The following is a 22,388-nucleotide window of genomic DNA, read 5'->3' on the forward strand; positions in this document are numbered from 1 at the left end:
CTAAAAGATATTTGGACGGAGGTTTGTAAGGACAAAGGGATAAAGTCGCATATCAGCAACTACCGGGACAATCGCTTTAATGCATTATTTGCCACAGCTGCTCAAATTATCCACCATTACGCAGACCTAATTCAACTCTTGGAACTGAAAGTGAAGGGTAGCAAGGAAAAGGCAAATCAAAAGTTGGTGTCCATTTACCTTGATCTTTGCTGTCCCAGACTAATGACTCTAGTTCAAGCATTGGCTGTTATGTACATAAAAGTAACTGGTCCTTATCATGCCCTAATAGCAAGCAACAAAGTCCCTTACTTGAGACTATATGGACCAGTGCAGGAACTCTATGACTTCCTAAAACGATGTCAGCATGATACCAAGCCTCTAACTGATGTAGAGAAGAATGTGTGTTGTGAATACATGGACATGGTCAACCATGACCTTCACCCAGCTGTCTTCACTTTACTATTCCCAAACGAGGAAGAACTATTTCAGAGTACATTGAAGCTGCTTTGTAAGGCTTTTGTGAGAACGTTTGAAAATCAGTTGTCTGACTTTCTTCCTGGAGGGAAGTACTCATCTCCCCCAACTGAACTAGAGATGGAAAGAACAGGTTTCAGCCGCCTGGACAACTTATCGTGTGAACGACATCTTGGTAGCCTTGACGCTAGTCAGCGTAGACGCCCAAATGCTTCATTCCATTATCACTCAAGTGTTGAAATGCTGAAGCAAAACAGCAAAGATTTAGTCAACTGGATTCTTTCAAAGCCTGCACAAGAACAACAACAACTCTGGATCCAGGCAAGGCGAAATGGAATTTTGCTCCGTAGCAAACACAGGACTGCTCAGAAAAAGGAAGAACGTAAAAAGTTTGAAAGTGTTGGAGACATGGCTAAGCGTACAAAGGAACGTGCTGCAAAAAAAGTGGTAAAGAAAGCCAAGAAAACAGCACTGGAGAAAAATGACACAAAGAAAATGAAATGTCGAAAACGGAAGATCTCAGAACAAAGTGACAAAGAAATCAGCTGCAAACTCCTAAAGGCTGCGGATGCCCAAGTAGGCAACTTTGTGGCCGTAGCTTTCAGTGAGCCTGACGCCTGGTACATTGGAACTGTATTAAATGTCAACAATGGTGGAGTTGATGTCAAGTTCCTGCATCCATCAAAAGGAAATCCGTGTGTGTTCAAGTGGCCAACTGGGTCAGACAATACAGTTGTTGACCCAAAGTACATAATTCATGAAAATGTCCCTATAATTCCAGATGCTTCACTAAGATCTTGGAAGTTAGACAAACAGATGTACATAAATATAGACAGACTTTTTCATGCATATGCCAAGAAACATTTTTAAATCGTGCTTGATTTGAAGGATGAAATATTGACTTTTTTACTGGAAGGCCGTTGTCATGAACTACTTCCCGTAAGACAGGTTGTGATGTGAAGTTTTCAGCTAAACATTTTATTCCTAAAGTTGTAAGCTATTATTTGATATGTAACAATTTACAAGATAGGGTACTGTAGTTCTAGTTATATTAATGTCATAGTGTTACTAGAGGTGGCCATATTGCATGGCATGTTGTCAAACGTTTTGACTTTGAGCCTTTTTTTCTCTAATTACATGACATTTTTGCAAACAAATCTCAACATTTGTGTTATTTGTGGACTCTAAACTTTCCAGTCTTGTATTTAAAAATATTTTGAAGGTTTTGTCCTAGAGATTTCTCTAAATTCCTTCCCTGATTTATGAGTTTTGAACCCCTCCAAAAAAGGCCAAATTTGAATTTTCACGTATTTATTCACCATTAGTAGATTATTCATAAACTATAGATATAACCTCTGAAAAATCTTTGTAATTATTGTGCCAACATAGCTGAACCATGATTTAAACATGGATTTATTTTTTATTTAGATTTCGTCTCTAAAATATTTTGTCAATTTTGGCCATTTTGACGCATAAAAGGCTTATTTATTTATTTTATTTTTATGTTTACAGAAAACCTTCAATGCATTTTTTTGTCAGCTTTTTGTAAATAATATACAGTACAATTTTCAAATTGATAACACCGACTTTAAAAAATTTCCCTGTTCACTTGCAGTGTCTTGCCTTGATTATATAGTCAAATATGAAAATTAGTTGCTTTGTCTTAACTCATAATTAAAATCTGAAATCATATTTGAAATCCTTGACCATTTTTCTTATAGGGAGTGAATTTTGAGAACAATATTTGGTGAAATAGGAAAGTTACAGAACACGGAAGCTGGAAATCGTATCAATTTTTGTGATAAATCGGTCCAGACTATATCTCATTGTTTCCATTGTAATTGATTTCACCAAAAGTGGCCGAAAATCAAAATTGAAATATTCATAACTTTGAAAGTACTAGATGGATTTTAAAAATTCAAACTGCCCTTTCATCCTCTTGCTGTCCTCTATTGCTTTGTGCTAAAACTGTTTTCATCTACAGTATTTCAAATTTTCATCTGGCATTGCTATTTACATTGTCATATTTATTGCTCTGTTTTATAGCCTTAATGTTCGGAGCAGCTGTGAGGAAACATCTGTGTGATATTGGGCTACACAAAACCATTGATTGATTGAAGACTTTGATCTGAAATAAAAGATTCTCTAAATGTTCATGTAGCAAAGTTTTATTGTTTCCTAAAAATAAGAATCAGTCATTCCCAAAGACTAACAACACTTTTGTTTTCATGTGAAGGAGAGACGTTCTGCTGCAAAGTGTAGACGTCCAACACTCAGAGACACAAGAGGAGGAGCCGACTGTAAGAGCAGCAGACACTTGAGAGGAGAGGAGTTTAGAAGATGGAGTCTGCCCTGTGTACACTGCTCTCAGCTCTGGTTGTGCTCCTGTGTTCTTCCCCAGAGTGTAAAGGAGAAGACACAGTGACCCAGCCAGAAGGAGACGCCTCTGTGATTAACGGAACAGCAACTATTAACTGCAATTTTACAACCAGCGACAGAACTCCATATCTCTACTGGTACAAACAAGAAGGACATGGAGCTCCACAATACATGATGACAAGAACTAAATCTTCATCAAAATGGCTGAAAACTGTGAAATCCACTGAGTTCGATAAATCCAGGTTTGAGTTTGACGCTGAGGAGAACTCTGTGTCTCTGAAGATCCAGGGTGTGCGTGTGTCAGACTCTGCTGTGTACTACTGTGCTCTGAGGCCCACAGTGACAGGAAACACCAAAACTCTGAACAAAAACCTCTGCAGCAAAGACAACACAATACTGCACTAGCTCCACTAGAGGGAGACACTCTCTGTGAAGCTTCAGACTAAACCCAGACGCAGCAAAGCCAACTGTCAGTGTGAGAAACTAAGCAGACTTCAGAAAGTTGACATGAGTTTCTGAGCTCAGAAATGTGGGCGAGCAGTGAATCTGGGCGCGACATTGAAGTAGATGTTGGTCAGCAAAGGGAAAACCAAAAGAAAAGAAAGAAGGCTCGCTCGTCTCCTGATAGTGACCACAGTGAGGGAGACTTTGTGGTGGGCACGTTTGCCATCACTCGAGTGGACGGAATCTTTAAGGATCCCCACAAGGTTGGGAAGTTTATTGGGAAAGAGGTGGGAGAAGTTGGATCCATCAGAGTGACCCGAGGGGGTGTGGTAGTTATCCAACTATAACCATAACTGCAGTACTCCACATTAAGCTTAAGAATACAAAGACATCATAGAATAGAATCAAATGAAAATCTTTACAGAAAGCACGACTCCTAAATAATAAAGCTCCTCCTCTGACTCTTCATGTTTGGATCCATCTGAACTCTGTCAAACTGTTCTGTCAGGAGCAGGAGTCTAGACTGGACCCAAACTGGTTTTACCCAAACCGTTCAGTTAGTCTGGTTTGTACCAAGATCCTCAAACTCTCACAGCCCAGAGTCTCTTGTGCAGCTCTAAAGTGATGACAGAGACCAGAGAGTTCAGAGCTTTGGTTCTCGCCCTAAACTCAACTGTGTCCGTGTCCCCAACCTCAGTGTCAAAAGGATGAGGTCATTCAGACTCGTGCCTAATAATCAAAGCTCTCTGCCCCTCTCATGGCTGAAGCTTTCTCTACAATAGCTTAGCAGGAAGTATTCATCATGTGTGGAACCTGTAACTTCAAGTGTTTGGGCCATAGTACTTTATGTCATTACTAAGGCGGCTGCTATTGGTTTATGGCACAATAGTCTCTAGGTATTGTGGCAGGTGCTGCAAATGTCAAAGGGTCAAACTCACTTTAACTGACAGGTCACAGAAGTGAGACCAGGAGGAGTTCTTCAGAGGAAATCTGCACCCACAGACCTTCAATGGGAATGACCATACTGAGCGGACAGGAAAGATGAGAGGCTCAGAGGGAAAGGAAAGGATGGGCTTTTGGACAGTCTAAAAGAGGAGAGCACAAGCAGATCAGGGGGATTGATTCCGAGCACCTCCAGAAGAAATAAGAACAGAAGAGGAGGACGCAGACCTTCAAAACTACCAGGCTGTGAGCCCAAACAAGCTGAGGAAAATTAGTCTTAAAGAAACTGCTGACAAATCCTCCGCTCACTGTGGAGAGGGGACAACAAGGTGGGAGACAGTGGCAGCACTTCCTGCCCCACACAGCTGCTTCCTGGAGCTGGTACAGCAGCCTGAGAGCCCGAGCAGCCTGTGTCTGTGAAAGGAAACCACGGGCTCATGTCACGTCACTAATGCTGTGTTTCTAAAGTGAACTGTGGGAGGAGCCGTTCCTCATGAGGATGTGGTACTGAAGCCTGACAAAAGGCAGAGCAGAAGCAAAGATCATCACCCAGACCAACTTTATGAGGATTAAAGAAGAAGCTCTGAGCCTGAAGATGGAGTCTGCCCTGTGTACACTGCTCTCAGCTCTGGTTGTGCTCCTGTGTTCTTCCCCAGAGTGTAAAGGAGAAGACACAGTGACCCAGCCAGAAGGAGACGCCTCTGTGACTATGGGAAAACCTGTAACTATTAAATGCACTTTTAAAACCAGCGACTCCTATGCATATTTGTTCTGGTACAGACAGAAAGATGCTGATTCTCCAAAGTACATCTTGCGCCGAGACACATTGGGAACAAAGAGCAATTCTCTAGACTTTGACAAATCCAAGTTTGATGCTGATCTAAAGGAGAACTCTGTGTCTCTGAAGATCCAGGGTGTGCGTGTGTCAGACTCTGCTGTGTACTACTGTGCTCTGAGGCCCACAGTGACAGGAAACACCAAAACTCTGAACAAAAACCTCTGCAGCAAAGACAACACAATACTGCACTAGCTCCACTAGAGGGAGACACTCTCTGTGAAGCTTCAGACTAAACCCAGACGCAGCAAAGCCAACTGTCAGTGTGAGAAACTAAGCAGACTTCAGAAAGTTGACATGAGGATCACTCAGCTGTGTTTTGGACACATGTTTCCTTTAATGGCAGCACTGCTCCTGCTTTTGTTGAGTGGTAAGTCTTATTGAAACCTATGTTCACACTTTATTACATCCACTGAACACTTACTGAAGCACAGAGCAAGAAGCAGCAGCAAATATGTTTCTAACTTGGACATTCATTTGTTTTCATGTAGGAGTCAGATGTGAAGAGCTCACTGCACTAAAGACTGAGGAGAGCGCTGGAGAAGGAGGAGAAGTCTCTCTGGGATACTCTTTTCCTAAATTAGTTCTTGGATATTTAAATCTCGGAGATCTCTTCTTCTGGTATCGACAATATCCAGGAGAACCTCCAACATTAATCTATTCTCATAATGGAAAAAATGTTATAAATAAAACCCAGGGAGTTTCAGTCCAAATCAATCAAGACAAGAAACATCTCCATCTGCTGGTGTCTCCTGCTGCAGTGTCAGACTCTGCTGTGTACTACTGTGCTGTGAGGCCCACAGTGACAGCAAACCCACAGTCTCTGAACAAAAACCTCTGGAGGAAACTGCAGTTCTCCACACATCCACCAGAGGGAGATCACACAAAGGAAACATTAACGTCTGTTCAGTTGTTTGTGAAGTTTCCCACAGAAACCTCTTCCTTCAAAGCTCTGATCAGCCATAAGTCCATGACCTTTCCATATATGGAGTGGGTCCAAACCTCCCACTAAAGTGAGCATTACCTGGAGATTAGGGCATGTGTGAAAAGTGAACCACTGACCAACCTTAAAGAGGGCCATTCATTCAGAAAACTCCCTCATATCACAGCCACGAGGCGCAGGAAGCACAGACTAGAACAAAAGCCCAAACACAAGGCTCTGAGCAGCTCACAAATAATGGACAGTAATAATGAGAAGAGCTCATGTTCCTTCTGCTCCACAAAGAGGCCGTTTGTGAAGAACAAGTGGAAGCTTCTGAACCTGGAGTTCTGACAGAGTGAGTGTGCTGGGCTGTAAGGCTGAATCAGGTTGGAGAAGTAAGTGGGAAACAGGTTATGAAGAGTTTAGTTTAGTTTAGTTTAGTTTAGTTTAGTTTAGTTTAGTTTAGTTTAGTTTAGTTTAGTTTAGTTTAGTTTAGTTTAGTTTAGTTTAGTTTAGTTTAGTTTAGTTTAGTTTAGTTTAGTTTAGTAGCTAGTCTTCCTGGGGTCCTTGTTAAAATCATCCATATACAAAAACATTGTCAGTATGACAGACAACAGACATAAAACACATTATAAAAGAAAATACAACATGTACAATGTGAACTTGACCTCATTCTGCATCGTCAAAGATATTCAACACCAATGTAGTTCTTCAGTTGTTCTTTAAAAACAGATTTGTGTTTCTATGTGAAGCAGGTTTAGTGGCAGATGTTCCATCCCTTCATAGCTCTATAGACCAAAGTGCTTTGAGAACATTTGTGTTTGATTTGGGAATTAAAGCAGTACTAAGTAACTCTTCCCCCTAGAGGCCATAAGCGCAACTGCAGGTGTAGTAGCAAGTTACGATTTTTTAATTTATTCGTTGTCTTGGAGAGTAAATACTACGCTGACAGGAAAGGCAAAGAGAGAGAGGGTTACTGTGCATCCAATTATACAATGGAAATATTTTTTTTTCACTCAAACCTGGCTGTAAATACTGTTTAAAGTGACGTTAGCCCACAGTTAGCTTTGCCCGTTAGCATGTTAGCTTCTTCGTGAAAGACACTGACATAAATACAGCTGAAATACAGACTGAACTCTGGCTTTAAAGCCTTTCAAAGCTCTGGATGGTATATGTGCAGAGTAGAGGAGCGGCTCGCTGCCAAAGGAACAACTCGCATTAGCGTCTCACATTGTTCAGCAGGAAGTTCAGGGTTTGGGTGAAAAGAGTGGACTGTGCAGCAGTGCTTTGAATGGTGATAAAACGATCCCACAGAAATGACCGATCGTCAGGTCTGGAGATCGTACGATGGTCTAATATCGTCATATCGCTCAGACCCAATTCCACAGAACCTTCACAGATATAAATATGAAGTTTGGAACCTGAACCTGGTGTTCTGACGTGGGAGCAGGAGGTGGATCCAGGAGGATTAGGGGCGTGCCACAGGGCTCTGTTCTGGGGCCTTTTCACTCTTTATACAAACGCTGTGGTTAAAGTGAGAAATGAAGACGTATGTTTATGTTTTCAACAGCTGTAACATCCGCCTGTGTTCAGGCAGGAGCGAAAGGTTCTGGAGGGGTGAGTTTGGATAAAAAGCGCCGCATTGACCAAGGTATTTAATGCTGTATTTTCGGACATGTGAAAAGCTAAACAACAAAAACAAATGATGTTCAAAGTAATTTTGTTCGTTGAAACAGAAATGTCCGTCTAAGTGTGGAATTTAAATGTTGTACAAGTGTTTACATATTAAAAAAAGACACAATTTTGAGAGATTACGAACATTGAAAACACCTGAATCTAACAGCAGAACTGCAAGACAAATGATGCTGTTTTGTTATGTTCTGTGACCTGGTGAGGAGTTGGGGAGATGCTTTATTGCTTTAGTTTTGTTGTAAAGTTGCTACTGGGAACAGATAATACCAGATGAATCTTCCCTCTGTCCCTTTTTGTTCATGTATGGATGACATTTCTAATGTAAGATTTGACTTTAGATTCTGGGCTAGCGTCTAAAGTGTAATCTGAGCTGAATGCTAAGTTGCGTTCAAGTGTCTGCTTTTTGTGTGTTGGATACATGAATACACGTCCAATGGACATTAAACATTGTCTTATAATATGGACATGATAAAGAAACCACAGAAAGTAACTTTATACAATAGAAAACATTGTCATATAAAATAGATTTTAAAATGTGAATGGCATGAAAATTGTAAAAATATCTAACTGTGATTAGTAGCTCTCCTTAATCCTATGATAATACTTGCATTTGTTGTTATAAGTACATGTATATTACTACTGACACAGGAGGAGATGGACATCTCACTGCCTGGACCTTGTTTCTGGGTCATGAGGCTTTAGGAAACTTCTCTATGGTAATGGATCAAAACACTGCCCCCCAGCACTTCCACAGGCCCGAAACACAAACCAACACTGGAGCTCATTGTGAAGCTGACACTGAGGGGAAGACGGATTAGAGCAAAAGGGACGAGCCCGAGAACTGAGCCCTGGGGGACCCCACAGCCTTACACATGTTCACGTCCACAGTGTCCCCCTCACTCAGGTCTGTTTATATTTGATCAGCTCCAACATTATGACTCCAGACTAAAGCGCAGGAATATTCTCTTTCTACAAAAACTCAACACCACAGTTACTGCAGTCACTCTTTCCTCTGTCGCCTGATTGGACGAGCACAGCGGAGCAGAGACTGATGTGGGCGGAGAAAGAATCAGTCATTCCCAAAGACTAACAATACTTTTGTTTTCATGTGAAGAAGAGACGTTCTGCAAAGTGTAGACGTCCAACACTCAGAGACACAAGAGGAGGAGCCGACTGTAAGAGCAGCAGACACTTGAGAGGAGAGGAGTTTAGAAGATGGAGTCTGCCCTGTGTACACTGCTCTCAGCTCTGGTTGTGCTCCTGTGTTCTTCCCCAGAGTGTAAAGGAGAAGACACAGTGACCCAGCCAGAAGGAGACGCCTCTGTGACTATGGGACACCCTGTAACTATTAACTGCAATTTTACAACCAGCGACTCCTATCCATATTTGTTCTGGTACAAACAGGAAGATGGGAAGTCTCCAAAATATATGATGAGGATTGTGAAGTCTGGATCAATCACAAAATCTCCAGACTTTGACAAATCCTGGTTTGATGCTGATCTAAAGGAGAACTCTGTGTCTCTGAAGATCCAGGGTGTGCGTGTGTCAGACTCTGCTGTGTACTACTGTGCTCTGAGGCCCACAGTGACAGGAAACACCAAAACTCTGAACAAAAACCTCTGCAGCAAAGACAACACAATACTGCACTAGCTCCACTAGAGGGAGACACTCTCTGTGAAGCTTCAGACTAAACCCAGACGCAGCAAAGCCAACTGTCAGTGTGAGAAACTAAGCAGACTTCAGAAAGTTGACATGAGGATCACTCAGCTGTGTTTTGGACACATGTTTCCTTTAATGGCAGCACTGCTCCTGCTTTTGTTGAGTGGTAAGTCTTATTGAAACCTATGTTCACACTTTATTACATCCACTGAACACTTACTGAAGCACAGAGCAAGAAGCAGCAGCAAATATGTTTCTAACTTGGACATTCATTTGTTTTCATGTAGGAGTCAGATGTGAAGAGCTCACTGCACTAAAGACTGAGGAGAGCACTGGAGAAGGAGGACAAGTCTCTCTGGGATTCTCTTATTACAAAGATCCAATATACACCGATTATTTCTTCTGGTATCGACAATATCCAGGAAAACCTCCACAATTCCTAGTCTCACATTCTGGAAAAGGAGATTTATTCACAGATATCGTGAAAGGACTGAAGTTTGAAGTGATAAAGCGTGATCTCCATCTGCTGGTGTCTCCTGCTGCAGTGTCAGACTCTGCTGTGTACTACTGTGCTGTGAGGCCCACAGTGACAGCAAACCCACAGTCTCTGAACAAAAACCTCTGGAGGAAACTGCAGTACTCCACACATCCACCAGAGGGAGACACTGTTCTCCTGTTGAAACTGTGTGATAATTGTTGGATGGAGCCTCCATCAGAGCTGTTCCTGTGAAGAAACATCTCCACAACTGCACAGACTCCACAAACTGAAGTCGGCCCAGAGACTCAGCTCCTCAAACCTCCTGAGCCCAGAGCTTTGGTTTGGCCTCACTTTAGATTCAATCCAACTGTTCTGGATAAAGAGGCAGCAAGAAATACAATCAAAACAAACATTTTCTTTAAATAAAAGGTCCTGAAATGTGGACAGTCCGACTGATTTAACACAAACTCTGCTACGACACAATGATGTGAGCCAGAGTTAGTCTGAACTCAGTCCAAACCATTTCAAACCAAAATCTGAACCAGTCAAAAACAAACTGTACCAAAGAGAGCTTCGTCCAGATCCTCCTGAGCCGAAATACAACATTCAGAGACTCCACTCGTCTGACCCATAGACTGTAAATATAATGGACGTCTTCTCCTCACTCCTCCCCGTTTACCATAGTGACCACGGTCGAGGGGGAAGTCATGGAGGATTTACAGACTCCTCCTCCCCAGCTCTGATGAAGCCTGTTCCTAAAAAGGGCATAAGGGCGGGATCTTCACTGTAGACTCCGCCCTTGAGTGACGTGTAGCTCGCGCTGCTCCAATGCGAACAGTCCGACCCTCATTAAGGACCAGATTTCTAACATTCTTCTTACGAAAACCAGGTTTCTTACATTGTGATTAACCCAGCGTTATCTCAGGAGGAAGATCCAGCCTAGTCTAACCAGGCGTTAAAGTTGTTTTTAACGTGTCTAAACTCCAATGCTTTTCAATGGGAGACTAGTGGTGATATGGAGGTACTACAGCAATGGCGCCCCCAGTGTGGTGGTCATAAAGCAGAGCAGCCAGCGCCCATTGGTCTGACCTGAAGATGAACCACAAACACAGACGATACGTTTCCTGTCAGGGCAGGAAGAAAATCTGACAAAAACAATCTGACATTTAATCTGTAATAAATAAATCTACAAACTGACCGTGAACAGAAAAGACTTGAATGTGAGTAAATGAATGGATTGTTGTTTGTGTTTGAATGTTCTAAAGGGACGGCTTCTCGGCACCGCCCTGAGCTTCTGTCTGTTCATCCTCAGAACAATGAGGTCGTCAAACACATTTCTGTTACTAACGTCACGGGTCGAGCAGAGGAAACTGGGCTCCTACACTTTGGACCAGTCTGCCTGTGTTTACACATGTTTAACTTCACTTGTTTGTGAAGGCATCGAACCAAAGACACTGTTGTTGGTTGATGTTTGTTTGTATTTGTTTTTTGCATCTTTATATTTCTTTACTTTTATTTTTTATTACATTTTATAGACATGTATTTTTGTGTACAGCACTTTGAGCAGCAGTGTTTTAACTGTTAGGATAAACTCAGCGCCCTCTGTCATCCTATTTACTGTGGAGGAAACTTTCTGTACTGAAAACAACAACATCTGATCATTTTAACCCAACAGGACAAACCACGACCATCAGAGACACAAGAGGAGGAGCCGACTGTAAGAGCAGCAGACACTTGAGAGGAGAGGAGTTTAGAAGATGGAGTCTGCCCTGTGTACACTGCTCTCAGCTCTGGTTGTGCTCCTGTGTTCTTCCCCAGAGTGTAAAGGAGAAGACACAGTGACCCAGCCAGAAGGAGACGCCTCTGTGACTATGGGAAACAATGCAACTATTAACTGTACATTTACAACCAGCGACAGAACTCCAAATCTCTACTGGTACAAACAAGAAGGACATGGAGCTCCACAATACATGATGATAAGAACTAGATCCTCATCAAAATGGCGGAAAACTGTGAAATCCACTGAGTTCGATAAATCCAGGTTTGAGTTTGACGCTGAGGAGAACTCTGTGTCTCTGAAGATCCAGGGTGTGCGTGTGTCAGACTCTGCTGTGTACTACTGTGCTCTGAGGCCCACAGTGACAGGAAACACCAAAACTCTGAACAAAAACCTCTGCAGCAAAGACAACACAATACTGCACTAGCTCCACTAGAGGGAGACACTCTCTGTGAAGCTTCAGACTAAACCCAGACGCAGCAAAGCCAACTGTCAGTGTGAGAAACTAAGCAGACTTCAGAAAGTTGACATGAGGATCACTCAGCTGTGTTTTGGACACATGTTTCCTTTAATGGCAGCACTGCTCCTGCTTTTGTTGAGTGGTAAGTCTTATTGAAACCTATGTTCACACTTTATTACATCCACTGAACACTTACTGAAGCACAGAGCAAGAAGCAGCAGCAAATATGTTTCTAACTTGGACATTCATTTGTTTTCATGTAGGAGTCAGATGTGAAGAGCTCACTGCACTAAAGACTGAGGAGAGCACTGGAGAAGGAGGACAAGTCTCTCTGGGATACAGTTATCAGAGAGGAGCTTCAGCAGCTGATGAGTTTTATTGGTATCGACAATATCCAAGAAAAGCTCCGACATTTATTTATTCTCATATTGGATCAGGAAGAGAAATTAAAGGAATAGGCCACCGTTTTTACATACAAAGATATGTTCTTACATAAACTTAGACGTGTTAATATATCCCCGTCTGGTCTTTTTCCGTGCGCTCTGTCACGCAAACGGAGCACATACGCAGCCTCTCCCATATGTCAGATAGCTCCGAAATAGCTCACGATAGAAGCTACCAAGCTCTTCCACGTGTTCCCTATTTAAATAAAGTTACGTGAAGTGTTTTCATGCGAAGTATTTTTACACAGAAATGTAGCATGTCGATTTTATAAGCAGATAAAAAGGGGCACTATATTGTGAGGCGTAATGATACAGGAGCACAGCGTCCGCGCAGTAACTCCTTCCCCCGCTCACTTCCGTCAGTAGAAGCTGCGTGACTTGTAGAGCAGCAGAGAACAGTTGAAGAAGCGTGGATAACTTGTGAACAATGCCTTTTACATGCATCGTGCCGGGCTGTGATAACAAGCAGAAAGTATATAGTGCAGTAATGTTTCACAGATTTCCAACTCACCCCGGACGACGACACAGGTGGTTAGCTGCTTTGAATCTAGACAAAACAACCCTGGAAGGTTTGAAGAATTGGCGTGTTTGCTCCGAACATTTTACAGAAGAGGACTATACCTCGTCAGGTTTTCGCCTGAAGAATTCTGCCATACCGACGATTTTGAGATCACGTGTACAACAAAGAAGATCATCATCAAACCCTGTAAGTGTCCTTATATTTGTTGTGTCTGGAATAAGCAATAACTTTATCCTAATGTTACTTGAGTGAAGTGAAATCCGGTTAGCACCGGATTTCACTTCACTGTGAAATCAGTGGTCTTCTGATACTTGCAAAAAGAAATGACAGATTGATTTGCATTACGTCAGAGCTCATAAATAACAATGAAGTAGTCTAACGTTATACCACAAGCCTGAACATTTCGGACAGTCCGTTGTGTAACACTTGTGTCACCAATACACAAACCGTCTCTTCCTTGACTAATGGTATGGGAAGGGGTAGTTTATCCCTGGTGAAGCACTGAGTACACTACTGTCTGTTTATGTATTAGATGTATCTGTTATGTAATGCACTGTAACAATACTGCCTTACTGTGATGATTGGAAAAGCTGTCAAGTGTGATAGTACTTAGTTTTGCGTTAGAAATAAGTAATCTTGGGAGTGTAACGTTTGTCTGAATTCTGTCAATTGTTTCACAGGTCAACTTGACAGAATTACTGCAATATCTGCCCGAACAAGATGAAAACTTTTTTGAGAGTGTTCCTCATTCAACCCCCCAGAAGCAGAAATCTGATGAGCCTACAGCTACATTCAAAGTGCCCATGTCGGTACAGCTATCTAGTCCCTCACATCCATCCAAACCAGCGTTTGTCATGGCTCCCACATGGACAAAGCTATTGGTAGGCTAATGAATCTTACATTTTCACATGAAGGTATGATTCCACCGCGACATACATTTACTTGAAATCTGTTTTTTCTTTAGAACACTGCATCTTCATCCACGACGGTCACCATCTATAGTCCACGGAAAAGCCTGATATATACGGTGATTTACCTCTATTGAACTACTATGTTTGCTATTGATCCATCATACAATATATGAGTGAGTGAGTGAATACATACTGTTGCGCTTGAAAGTTTTCATACCCTGGCTGATTTTCTGACAATTTGTTGGCCTATTTTCAAAAAATATAAAAGATAAAAACACCTTTTAATTTTTCCACTCAGAGGTTTGTGTGTTTTTTTTTTAAATAATTAAAAAGTACCCAAACGACCCAGATCTAAAGTTTACACAACCCTTCTGTGGTAGTTGTGGAGAAGGTTCTGTACATAATCCAATGCTACAGTGGCCCATTATTCTTGATCATAAACTTTTTATAAGGGTCATTTTGGGTATTTTATTGTTCATTATGAATTACAAAGTGCACACTGTTGTTTCATAAATGGCTTCACACAAAACAAAAACTGTGAGTGAATAACCCAAAAAATATTTTTGTTATTCCAAATTTTTTGATCAATGGTCTACAAATAAATAAATATTATGCAAGGCTATGTAAACTTTCAAGCACAACTGCATGTGTGGGAAAAGGATTGTGTTGGGATTAGTGTAAATGTGGATTCATATCAATGCCATGTGCAAAAAGCTAGACATTTATTTTTCTGAAGACTTGCAAACAACTTTACTTTATACTCTCTTTTGGATTTGTGTGGTAGGCTTGTATGGTTTTTGGTATATCATGCCCTTATTATTTTCCGAACTTTGTCTGTAACCTTGTAGGTGTAACAGTAAGTAGTGTCTTGAGAATATAATGACTTATGCTATTTCAAAAAATATATATATAATAAAGATCAAATCTATGTGGCACTAGTGTCAATAAATATTCTTCTTTGTCTAAAACAGGAACCACAACACACTGGAGCCACTGCGATGGATGTAAGTGCAACATCAGTGTTTGATGTCAGCATGACCTCAGAGCCGGCTCTTGATCCTGCAGACACTAGCTTTGCGCCAGATTTGAGCCCCTCCACCTCCACCACTGGAAGTTCCTCAAGCCTCTCCAGCCAACCCAGTGGATTCAAGGAGAGGAAGTGGATTGTCAATGAGTCGAAACTATTGGAGCTATTTATGATATGCCCGAAGTGTGGTTCTGCAATGTGTGACCTAAATCAAACAATAACACAATTCGGCAGCAGAATACATATACATTGGCAATGCAACAATGGCCATATGGGACAATGGGAGTCATGTCCCAATGTACGTGGAATGGCAGAAAACAACCTCCTTGCAACAGCTGCCACTGTCTTTACCGGTTCAACATATACCGACATTTCAGACTGGGCAGGACTTTTCAACTTGCAGTTGCCCCAGAAAACAACATTCTATAATATACAGTCAAGTTACCTTCTCCCAGTGATTGAAGAAGCATACATACAACAGGAGGACATTATCAAAGCAAAATTAATTTTCCAATCCGAGGATGGTGAGGGAGTGCAGCTATGTGGTGATGGCAGAAGTGACAGCCCGGGCACTCAAGCAAATACAACACATATTCTTTCATGGATGACTCCACTAAACAGATTGTGGGGTTTGAGCTGATGCAGGTAAGATTTCAAGTTATTTTCAAAAATCAAAGCTCAATTCAGTAATATGATGTAGATGGTAAATGGTAAATGGTCTCAACTTATATAGCGCTTTTCCACCTACATTAGGCACTCAAAGCGCTTTACAGCAAGGATCCACTCACCCATTCATACTCTCATTCATACACCAATGTATGCAGACACTGGGGGTAATGTGGGTGAAGTGTCTTGCCCAAGGACACAACGACAATGTGCACTTTCAGGAGGTGGGATTCGAACCCCCGACCTTCCGATCACGAGACGACCCTCTCTACCATCTGTGCCACTGTCGCCCGTCGTCGTATGGATGTCATCATCCATACATTTGTGCTCTGTAGGTGTCTCAAGCCTCAAGTTCTGTCGCAATGGAACCATTGGGCTTCAGGAAAGGCCTGGAAAAGATCCTGAATGAGGGCATAGATGTTAAAGTGATCACCACAGACCGGCATCCTTCGATAAGAAAAATTATGAGAGAAGAATATCCTCATATCATCCATCAGTTTGATCCCTGGCATGTAGCCAAAGGTTAGTTGACAGTTACTATATCCTGTATTGTCTTGTTATTCTATGTATTACCTTTGTTTCACACAGGACAGTAATGGGCTGCAGAATGTGTGCGATGCACTCGCACTGTTTTGACCAAATTTCACCCACATGTCTTTATAGCTAAATTGGTACTGATAAAGAACAAAAAGTAATGCAGGCGCAAACGAAAATGAATCATCACTATGTGTCATATATTGTCAAAATGAATGGTGGGCCACTAAGCTATGCAATGAAAGGAGACACGCTGGTATTATGTACCACAGGAAATAAGTGACCAACCGTTTTTATACTTGTCTTTCCTTTTACAGGATTTAAAAAAAAAATGGTTGCGGCATCCAACAGGAGGGAGTGCAAAGATCTTGCTCCTTGGGTCAGGAGTGTCAGCAACCACATGTGGTGGAGCTGTTGCACCTCCAAAGGAGATGCAAAGGTACCCAAGCATAAAGACACCGCTCAAGTAAAATTCTGTATTGTATTACAGATAATTCAAAGTGTGCCTCTGTTCTCATGTTCCCAGGAGCTGCTCAGACGATGGATGTCTCTCCAACACCATATCACTGGGGTCCATCGCTGGGAAGAGAATGGCACGGAATACCGATGTTTCCACCAAGACTTGTCTGCACAGGAACAAAGAACTAAGAGGTGGCTAAATGTGAACTCCCCTTCCTTCAAAGCTCTGAAGTCAATGATGATGGACACACGTTTGCTGAAAGACCTACAACAGATGACACTGTTCAAACATACAGGTATGTGTAAAATGTTTTATAAAACAATAGTGATATGGCTAAAGTCATGTGTGTGTGGGAGAATTGGTTATGTTTCACCGGTACTAAATTACAAACCAAATAATGGCACAGTAGTTGCAAATAACACTCAACTTTTCCTACTCCTTTTTCCATTATAAAGCCTTTGTTTTGATTTGTTTTATTTTTCAGGACAACTTGAGGTGTTTCACAATGCTCTCTTGAAGTACTGTCCAAAGCGACTTCATTTTCAGTACCCAGCAATGAAGGCACGCAATATGCTTGCTATCATGGACCACAATGAAAATCATTCCACAGATCGTGAACAAGCATCAACAGCAGCTGGTGGGTACTAAATGAGTCCAAAGTGGTGTAATAACATACATGTTACTTCCATACTTGGACATGATGTTCACATAAGTCACTGACATGACTAACTAGTGTTATTTTAACTTTTTCCAAGATGATACATGACAGATGCAGTTGTAACAAATGTGTGACTACATCACGAATGTAGAAATGATAACCTGTCTATAATTTGAGCATGTTTGATTATATTTTTTTTTGTATTCCAGGAGACCCAAGAACAAATGTTGTCTTCAAAAAGCAATCGCAGCAATGGGTTTCTGTACCAATTTATACGGAGACAACACAAATGTTTCGAGATGACCTCATGGAACGAGTGCTCAAAAGAAGACTTGACCCTTCAGTCAAATTCAAAGCCACATCATCCCATATCCAAGTACCTCACCTGTCTGCCAACATTGCATCAGTGCCGAAGCCCAGCAAAGAGGAGGCCATACAGTCACACACCTCAAGATTCAAAGGTCCATCTGAGAAAGAGTAACTGGGTTGCCGCCAAAAACCTATCTCATTGAAAAACCCCTGGAACGGAGTTGAACTTGTTCTTACATCTGAGAATGTGTGCGTGTTTTCTTCTCTGGTCTACCCTTGGTTTTCTCTTCCCGTTTTACAGACTTTCGGATACACAGCTGAGATTGGGTATAATTGGTTGCTCCTTCTCTTTCTTCCAATAGGCCCTTTTCAGAAAAGCCTTTTTTCCCAGGGTTACTGTAAACCTTTTATTTTTATTTTTTCACTTGTAAATAAATGTTTAGTTTTTGCAATTTTCTTTGACTTTTACTTTGTTTTATGGGCCTTCAACAACAAATCTCCCTTTATGCGTTTGCTGACCTGAGACAAGGACGTAGCACTTAGCGAGTGTATAAGGTAGTGTAGGTATTGTGTAATTGTAGGCAATCTGTTTTTATATTCACAAATATATATATTTGGTCTTATTGCGACTTCAATGCGTTTTGATATGACAGGCCACATGTTTTTCCAGGCAGGAATTTTACTATGTATAATATTCAATTGAAGATAAACAAAGATGATGTTGCATGAATAATTATATCAGAAGACATCCAATGTAGGTAAAAAAAAAGTCACTCTAAATGTTGTACTTTTGAAGCTTTATCTATACAAATGTATACAACATTTTAGAAATGTAGCCATCCCACTTCTGTGAATGTAACGCCATAAGCGTACTGATGCATGAGTTACTTAGAAGGAGTTGTGATAGTGGAATATCAATAATTAAAAAACAAAACAAAAACAAGTAGTATAGGATTCTGACATTCAGCAGCAGAAGTGCAATTGTCCCACAGCACTGTCAAGGGCCAGGCCTACATGTCCATCGCCTCTTCCACTTCTTTGTAGCCAATGTAGACACTGGTCTCAGACGGATACCTCCGTCTAATCGCCCAGACCACACAGGATGGCAAAGGTTTGCGGCGTCCTCTTCCCAAAGTTTCACCCTGTAGGGCCCATTCCAGGATGATCCGGTAGGACACCAACCTCTTCTGACTGAGAAAACAGGGATATGATAGATATATGCACTAATACATGGCAACATGATAAACGTATTTCAATGGTTTCATTTAGTACTTACTCTGGGGATAGCTGGCCATCGGGTCCACCTGGTGTGGGTCGTTTTTTCCAATTTACTTTGTCCAGGCGAAAGAAAAAATCAACTACTGCAGGATGAATCATTGCTTCAAACGCATCGTTTGCCGTGACACAAGGCCTTTGTCCAGGCTCTTCCAGGTGAACAATGACGCCCGTGGCCGATGGCAACACCTGGTCCCACTCTGAACAACACAGGCTCTCCATTTCACTTGGCATCTTTTCGCAACAGTCACATTTGCACCACCAGTTGCTATTTTCCCGTGTTCTTTCTTCGATGGCTCCAGTCTGCTGTAGTTCGTTTCTTTGTTCCCTCTCACGGTCCAAAAAGGCAAGTTCCTCTGCTGTATATTCTGGCTCAAAAAGATATGGCTCTGGATCCGCAGAAAGCCATTCCTCCTCATCAACAAATTCCGCCATCACAAATTGTTAATTTCAGTTATGTCACTAAAACTTGATGCTTCCTCAACTGTACTCAAACTAGCCAGCGATAGCTCTCTCTTACTACTGCACGTACTACAAGTCACGCAGCTTCTATTGACGGAAGTGAGCGGGGGAAGGAGTTACTGCGCGGACGCTGTGCTCCTGTATCATTACGCCTCACAATATAGTCCCCCTTTTTATCTGCTTATAAAATCCACATGTTACATTTCTGTGTAAAAATACTTCGCATGAAAACACTTCACGTAACTTTATTTAAATAGGCAACACGTGGAAGAGCTTGGTAGCTTCTATCGTGAGCTATTTCGGAGCTATCTGACATATGGGAGAGGCTGCGTAAGTGCTCCGTGTGCGTGACAGAGCGCACGGAAAAAGACCAGACGGGGATATATTAACACGTCTAAGTTTATGTAAGAACATATCTTTGTATGTAAAAACGGTGGCCTATTCCTTTAAAAATGAAATCCTGAGAGCTTCAGTCCAAATCAATCAAGACAAAAAACATCTCCATCTGCTGGTGTCTCCTGCTGCAGTGTCAGACTCTGCTGTGTACTACTGTGCTGTGAGGCCCACAGTGACAGCAAACCCACAGTCTCTGAACAAAAACCTCTGGAGGAAACTGCAGTACTCCACACATCCACCAGAGGGAGACACTATTCTCCTGTTGAAACTGTGTGATAATTGTTGGATGGAGCCTCCATCAGAGCTGTTCCTGTGAAGAAACATCTCCACAGCTGCACAGACTCCACAAACTGAAGTCGGCCCAGAGACTCAGCTCCTCAAACCTCCTGAGCCCAGAGCTTTGGTTTGGCCTCACTTTAGATTCAATCCAACTGTTCTGGATAAAGAGGCAGCAAGAAATACAATCAAAACAAACATTTTCTTTAAATAAAAGGTCCTGAAATGGGGACAGTCCGACTGATTTAACACAAACTCTGCAACGACACAATGATGTGAGCCAGAGTTAGTCTGAACTCAGTCCAAACCGTTTCAAACCAAAATCTGAACCAGTCAAAAACAAACTGTACCAAAGAGAGCTTTGTCCAGATCCTCCTGAGCCGAAATACAACATTAAGAGACTCCACTCGTCTGACCCATAGACTGTAAATATAATGGACGTCTCCTCCTCACTCCTCCCCGTTTACCATAGTGACCACGGTCGAGGGGGAAGTCATGGCGGATTTACAGACTCCTCCTCCCCAGCTCTGATGAAGCCTGTTCCTAAAAAGGGCATAAGGGCGGGGTCTTCACTGTAGACTCCGCCCTTGAGTGACGTGTAGCTCGCGCTGCTCCAATGCTAACAGTCCGACCCTCATTAAGGACCAGATTTCTAACATTCTTCTTACAAAAACCAGGTTTCATATATTGTGATTAACAGCGTTATCTCAGGAGGAAGATCCAGCCTAGTCTAACCAGGCGTTAAAGTTGTTTTTAACGTGTCTAAACTCCAATGCTTTTTAATGGGAGACTAGTGGTGATATGGAGGTACTACAGCAATGGCGGCCCCCAGTGTGGTGGTCATAAAGCAGAGCAGCCAGAGCCCATTGGTCTGACCTGAAGATGAACCACAAACACAGACGATACGTTTCCTGTCAGGGCAGGAAGAAAATCTGACAAAAACAATCTGACGTTTCATCTGTAATAAATAAATCTACAAACTGACCGTGAACAGAAAAGACTTGAATGTGAGTAAATGAATGGATTGTTGTTTGTGTGTGAATGTTCTAAAGGGACGGCTTCTCGGCACCGCCCTGAGCTTCTGTCTGTTCATCCTCAGAACAATGAGGTCGTCAAACACATTTCTGTTACTAACGTCACGGGTCGAGCAGAGGAAACTGGGCTCCTACACTTTGGACCAGTCTGCCTGTGTTTACACATGTTTAACTTCACTTGTTTGTGAAGGCATCGAACCAAAGACACTGTTGTTGGTCGATGTTTGTTTTGTATTTGTTTTTTGCATCTTTATATTTGTTTACTTTTCATTTTTATTGCATTTTATAGACATGTATTTTTGTGTACAGCAGTTTGAGCAGCAGTGTTTTAACTATTAGGATAAACTCAGCGCCCTCTGTCATCCTATTTACTGTGGAGGAAACTTTCTGTACTGAAAATAACATCTGATCATTTTAACCCAACAGGACAAACCACGACCATCAGAGACACAAGAGGAGGAGCCGACTGTAAGAGCAGCAGACACTTGAGAGGAGAGGAGTTTAGAAGATGGAGTCTGCCCTGTGTACACTGCTCTCAGCTCTGGTTGTGCTCCTGTGTTCTTCCCCAGAGTGTAAAGGAGAAGACACAGTGACCCAGCCAGAAGGAGACGCCTCTGTGATTATGGGAGACCCTGTGACTATGAACTGCAATTTTACAACCAGCGACAGAACTCCAAATCTCTACTGGTACAAACAAGAAGGACATGGAGCTCCACAATACATGATGATCATCACATGGCACATTGACATATTTAGAGCCCCTGCATTTGATGAATCCAAGTTTGATGCTGATCTAAAGGAGAACTCTGTGTCTCTGAAGATCCAGGGTGTGCGTGTGTCAGACTCTGCTGTGTACTACTGTGCTCTGAGGCCCACAGTGACAGGAAACACCAAAACTCTGAACAAAAACCTCTGCAGCAAAGACAACACAATACTGCACTAGCTCCACTAGAGGGAGACACTCTCTGTGAAGCTTCAGACTAAACCCAGACGCAGCAAAGCCAACTGTCAGTGTGAGAAACTAAGCAGACTTCAGAAAGTTGACATAAGGATCACTCAGCTGTGTTTTGGACACATGTTTCCTTTAATGGCAGCACTGCTCCTGCTTTTGTTGAGTGGTAAGTCTTATTGAAACCTATGTTCACACTTTATTACATCCACTGAACACTTACTGAAGCACAGAGCAAGAAGCAGCAGCAAATATGTTTCTAACTTGGACATTCATTTGTTTTCATGTAGGAGTCAGATGTGAAGAGCTCACTGCACTAAAGACTGAGGAGAGCACTGGAGAAGGAGGAGAAGTCTCTCTGGGATACAGTTATTACAAAGATCCAGGTTATGATTATTTCTTCTGG

The 22,388-nt window shown here is 42.0% G+C and overlaps 1 protein-coding gene across 1 annotated transcript; it reads left to right on the forward strand.

The window, feature by feature from the left end:
• The first annotated feature begins 12,967 nt into the window (after positions 1–12,967).
• LOC306966482 (uncharacterized protein) lies at positions 12,968–18,166 on the forward strand. The gene is made up of 9 exons (XM_079561251.1): positions 12,968–13,211; positions 13,706–13,906; positions 13,990–14,052; positions 14,908–15,608; positions 15,965–16,151; positions 16,481–16,602; positions 16,690–16,918; positions 17,108–17,260; positions 17,491–18,166. The coding sequence occupies exons 4-9, from the start codon at positions 15,564–15,566 to the stop codon at positions 17,760–17,762; spliced, it is 1,008 nt and encodes a 335-aa protein (XP_079417377.1). The 5' UTR covers positions 12,968–13,211; positions 13,706–13,906; positions 13,990–14,052; positions 14,908–15,563; the 3' UTR covers positions 17,763–18,166.
• Positions 18,167–22,388: the final 4,222 nt, after the last annotated feature.

The sequence above is a fragment of the Gobius niger genome, assembly GCF_951799975.1.
Source record: "Gobius niger genome assembly, chromosome: 8".
NCBI classification, from domain to species: Eukaryota; Metazoa; Chordata; class Actinopteri; order Gobiiformes; family Gobiidae; genus Gobius; species Gobius niger.